This window comes from Benincasa hispida, chromosome 8 (genome assembly GCF_027475165.1).
Source record: "Benincasa hispida cultivar pf3 chromosome 8, pf3_genome.v1.1, whole genome shotgun sequence".
NCBI lineage: Eukaryota > Viridiplantae > Streptophyta > Magnoliopsida > Cucurbitales > Cucurbitaceae > Benincasa > Benincasa hispida.
The window spans coordinates 53,086,727-53,091,719 of NC_143485.1; the positions used below are offsets into that span (position 1 = coordinate 53,086,727).

The 4,993-nt window shown below is 34.4% G+C and overlaps 1 protein-coding gene across 1 annotated transcript; it reads left to right on the top strand.

Annotated features, from left to right (window-relative positions):
• Positions 1 to 498: 498 nt before the first annotated feature.
• HSA32 (Aldolase-type TIM barrel family protein) lies at positions 499 to 2,789 on the top strand. The gene is made up of 5 exons (XM_039037973.2): positions 499 to 748; positions 896 to 1,087; positions 1,175 to 1,385; positions 2,167 to 2,390; positions 2,467 to 2,789. Exons 1-5 carry the CDS (start codon positions 626 to 628, stop codon positions 2,575 to 2,577), a joined length of 861 nt encoding a protein of 286 aa, XP_038893901.1. The 5' UTR covers positions 499 to 625; the 3' UTR covers positions 2,578 to 2,789.
• Positions 2,790 to 4,993: the final 2,204 nt, after the last annotated feature.

A 4,993-nucleotide genomic window follows, 5' to 3' on the forward strand; every position in this document is an offset into this window, starting at 1 on the left:
TCCTTTTGGTAAAAAATCATTAATAACATATATTATAGACTCCTACAAATGATAAATTCTATCACAAATAGACTCATACCAATAATATAATCTATCACTAATCGATTCCAAGAGCTGAATCTAAATTTTACTATATTTGTAAATTTTTTTACATTATGCTATATTTACTAATATATTGGATATGATTACCATATTTACAACGGCCTCAATTTTAGTTAGGGATAAAATGAACACACATCTTTGAATCTAACAAGTACTATGTCAGTTCATTCATGTTAGCTTAAAACTGTAATTCAACCATTAAAATAAACTGAGTTCGGAGACATCGGAGATCAGAGATCTCCAATCCAATTTGTTTTACTAAAAAAAACCCGCAATTCAAAAGTGAAAACAAAACAAAACCATCGTTATGGAATAATTATGACACGTATGACGTGTGAAGTTGGAGGATAAGGGCAATAAAGGAAAAGCAAAATAATTCTAGAAAGAGCTCAAAGTTTCCGAAAGAAACAGATGCAAAAAGTGGAGGAACTATTTGTAAATATGTCTAAATTTTGCGTAGGGAGGAGTAGGGAGAAGTTATCTGTTTCCGATTCACCCTCCATTGATCACTGCCTTCGAGAAAATGTCAGCTTATTTGTGGAAAAGCTTCGACGAGGATGAAGATCGACCGGAGAAGCCTCGGCGATGTGGAGTTACCGAGATGAGAGGCCCTCATTACACTCTCTCAAGCCAAAATGTTATTCAGGTTCGCGTGTTCTTCTTCTATATTTCGGGCGAGCGAAGAATTTTGTATCCATGTGTCCATTTCTTTGTGTTACGGTGTTAGATGATTTCCGCTTATTGATCGCTTGTTTCTCTTTTTAATATCATTCCCCAAATTGGTACTGTGAAGGAAATTTTTGAGTCTGTGGGTCAATTTGTCGATGGGTTAAAATTCTCCGGGGGTTCTCACAGCCTGTTGCCGAGGGATTTTATGAAAGAGGTGACGGAAATGGCTCATCGACATGACATCTATGTCAGTACGGGTGACTGGGCGGAGCATTTACTTCGCAAAGGTCCATCGGGTTTCAAAGAGTATGTGGAGGTGAGAAGAAGAGGAATGCCAATAATTTTGTTGTTTTTAATTCTGTGACAGAAGCTGGTGTGATAATTTGGTGTATGGTGTTTCTAGGAATGTAAGCTCTTGGGATTTGACACTATTGAGCTCAACGTGGGATCACTTGAAGTTCCTGAAGAAACTCTTCTGAGATACGTGCGCTTGATTAAGAACGGTGGCCTTAGGGCTAAGCCTCAGTTTGCAGTTAAGTTCAACAAGTCTGATATTCCCGTCAGTGGCAATCGCGCATTTGGAGCTTATATTGTTCCAAGACCACGATCTTCTGGTAAGGTTGCCATTTGCAAATCTGTTCTTCTCAAGAAATGGGTCTAGGATTTGCTTTGGGTTTTGAAAAACCAATCAGATAAACTGTTGACTGTTCTAAGTTTGTCATTTGTAAGATGATCACTCGAGTGCAGAACATAGTTATTAAAATAAATACATTGAATGCAACGATTTCTTTATATTCACAGATTCAATCATCAAAATTTCGCTGACAAAAAAGGGTATAATCATTTGATGGCATGAAACAGCGATCAGCCATCTTTGTATTTCCATGGCTTGCTCTGTTATGCAATCTGCATTTCTAGTTCTCTATTTGGTGAGTTTGATACTGAATACTTGGAAAGAAAAACTTCCAATCTTTTGTTATGGTTTAATCAAGATGGCCTTTGATCCTACTGCATAACTACTGATATGGTGATTCTATCTAGCCTTGCAATTTGTCATAGATGGAATTGATTTTCATAATTATTGCTCTAGTTGTATTTTATTGCATGCTTGATCTTATGAAATCAAGTCAATTTTATAATCTTAAATTGATATTGAATTTGAAGAATATAGAATCAATGGCTTTATTTTGGGCATTGAAATCGAAAAACAAGTTGAACATGGCACTACAGGTGCAATGTAGTTCACTTGCATCATGCCCATAGCTCATTCTTTATTAGTCTTGATAAGCTCTCTAAACCACAAAGCCTTTTCAATTAGTTTAGCTTTCGTTGACAAAAAACAGTCTCTATGGCCATTGTTTGTAAACCTTGGGCTTTTGTCACTGTAACTTGCAGAACTTGTAGAAGATGTTGATCTTTTGATCAGAAGGGCTGAGAGATGCCTAGAAGCTGGGGCAGACATGATAATGATCGATGCAGACGATGTCAGTAAACATGCCGAGTCTCTTCGAACAGACATTATTGCCAAGATCATTGGGCGTCTTGGTCTAGAGAAAACGATGTTTGAAGCATCGAATCCCCAAACATCAGAGTGGTTTATCAATCATTACGGGCCAAAGGTATGAAAAGATTATCTTCCTATGGTTATATTTTCAATCCTTTACTCAATGACATTCTTGTATGTCCTGTATTTAGGTGAATCTTTTTGTGGATCACTCTCAAGTTATGGATCTGGAGTGCCTTCGGGGCCGCAACCTGGGTAAAAATCATTCATCTATTCTTGGTTCGTCCTACCTTCGGATTTGAAGTCTGTGTCAACTCCAGAGATTTATGTTGGGTTCTATATATGAACTTCAACATTGCATTGTTGCAGTGTGTTTTGATGCTTTTAGATAAATTGCAATACACCCTTTTTTTCTCTTCTTGATCAGAACTCCAAAATGTATTTCTTTACTTTTCTTTAGTAAATGAAATGGTTCCTGGATGAATGAAATAACATATTTTGACTGTTGTATCAATTTTATTATTTTAATTTCAATAACTATTGAGTACAAATTGGATTGAAATTTCTCTCCGTGATTTTTCTTGGGAAGGTTATTGAGATAATAAGGAATATTTTAAAAGGGGGCAATTACAAATATAGGGATATAACATAATGCAAAAGAAATTGTTAATATAACAAAATTTATATCTAGCTTCAAAGTATATCAATGATAAAGTTTATCGATGATAGGAAATTATCAACAATAAAGTCTATCACTGATAGATTTTACTATTGATAGTAATTGATTTTTTATCACGGATGGATTCATATTAGTTGTACACTTCTATCACTGTATTCTTGATCAAATAATTCCTCTCCTACTTTTAAGGTAGTAGTAGTAGTCAGGTCGAATCCACAAGAAGAAAAATTAATGTGTGTGTAGCCGAGGTAATTGAAGGGGGTTGCTTTGAGTTGATTGCAGTGAAAGTAAATTGCATAAAAAGTAAACAAAAGCATTAATAACAATGGAAAGATTTAGTTCGGGTTTAATTCGGAATTCTCCAATTTAGTAGACTTGATCATCAAATTCTCATAATTTGATTCGTTTGTATTTAATCAAATTAGTTACAGAATCTAATTAACCGACCTAATTAACTAATTAGTCCAATGAAAAACATGTTTATTTAATTGGAGTAACAACATTAAGAGCTAGGATGAAGCTAAGTTGAACATTTAATAGAAAAAGCTGTGATTAAACATTCAATCGATTTCCTTTTAAGTTGATTAGAGTAATGTTCACCATTATCGACAACGATTAACATGCTAACCTAACCTTTTGCTTCTTATAGATTTAGGAACTTAAGCCAATATAACTCAAAGCGATAAATCATAGAATCATGAATGTTTGTCAAACAATTGCAAGATAATAGGATCATAATCTATTAAATCAAGATAGAAATCAACAAATAAATATAAACCAAGTTCCATTTCTCACCAGTTTACATAAAAATGGAGAAAATCTTACAAATTCAAGCTAGAATGAGTACCTTACCTTATAAACAACTTCATAATCAATTGGAGCAAGCTCCCAATCATTAACACTAGCCTAAGGTGATAATAGATTAGGAAAGAAGCAGAGAAAGAGGTCTGGCGGCTGGATGATTTTAACCTAAAACAGAGTGGTTATTTATAAAATTTGACGTGGCGTCGCGACGCTGCAGATAAATTTTTTCTTGGGTGGCAGCGCTGTGCCGCAACGCCAGGCGAGCACTTCGGCGCTTGTATGTTGTGTCAATATTTGGGGCACTGCAACACCCGAAGCATCTTTGCCCCTCTGAAATCTGTGTCGAGTGTGGCACCTAGTGGCATCACTGTGCCGAGCCTTCAGTGGAAATTTCTGTGACTTTTCTTCTTCTTTCCCGATTCATACATTTAAGCTCAACCCTCGATTCTATCATTTAAGTGCTCGATACCTATAAAATCGCTAAACATATAAAATTTAGGAATGACCTTAAATTATGTAGAGTAAGGTAGCACATTTTCGGTACTATCACTTTTAGCAAAATCTATCAGTGATAGACTTATATCATCAATAAAAGTTATCATTGATAGAATCAGATAAACAATAAAATCTAACACTGATATATACTCTATCATGAGTAGACTATGATGATATAAGGTATCATCGATAGAATCTATCAATGATTATAGTCTATGATTTATAGTCATTATTTGAAATCTATTAACACTGATCATTGATATATTTCACATAGTATATAGAAATCTATAGAATGCTACTTATAAACTTCTATTATGTACTTTTAAGCTTCAATCATATATAGTGTAGTTATATTTAGTTGTTTTTAGTTCTTAGAGTTGCTTTGAAAAAGAGATTTCATCAAATTATTTTAAATATTTTAGGTTGAGTTATCAATGAAAAAGATGGAGAAAACAAAATTGAAGGAAGAAAGTGAAAAAATGAAGAAAGAAAAAGAAAAATATTTGATAAAGAAACACACCTCAAATGTGCGTTATCTTCATTACTCTTGATTTAGGATAGTTTTTATATAATTCTTGATAAATTTGATGTATGTGTTAGTGGATTTCAGGGTTATGTTGGATGAGGCCCGAGTCATACCTTGAAAGAAGGGAAGAAAACATGAAATTGCTAAAACCAGAGCAATGCAACGCTTAGTGCAAAAACCCGAGAGGGGGGAAAATGAGATAGTGTTGTTGCAC

What these genes read in the sequence shown, in the direction of transcription:
- HSA32 (XM_039037973.2), top strand. Translation starts at nt 626, where the DNA reads ATGTCAGCTTATTTGTGGAAAAGCTTCGACGAGGATGAAGATCGACCG. An exon ending in CAAGCCAAAATGTTATTCAG is followed by an intron (nt 749 to 895) that starts GTTCGCGTGTTC and finishes GGTACTGTGAAG; the next exon opens with GAAATTTTTGAGTCTGTGGG. An exon ending in TCCAAGACCACGATCTTCTG is followed by an intron (nt 1,386 to 2,166) that starts GTAAGGTTGCCA and finishes TGTAACTTGCAG; the next exon opens with AACTTGTAGAAGATGTTGAT.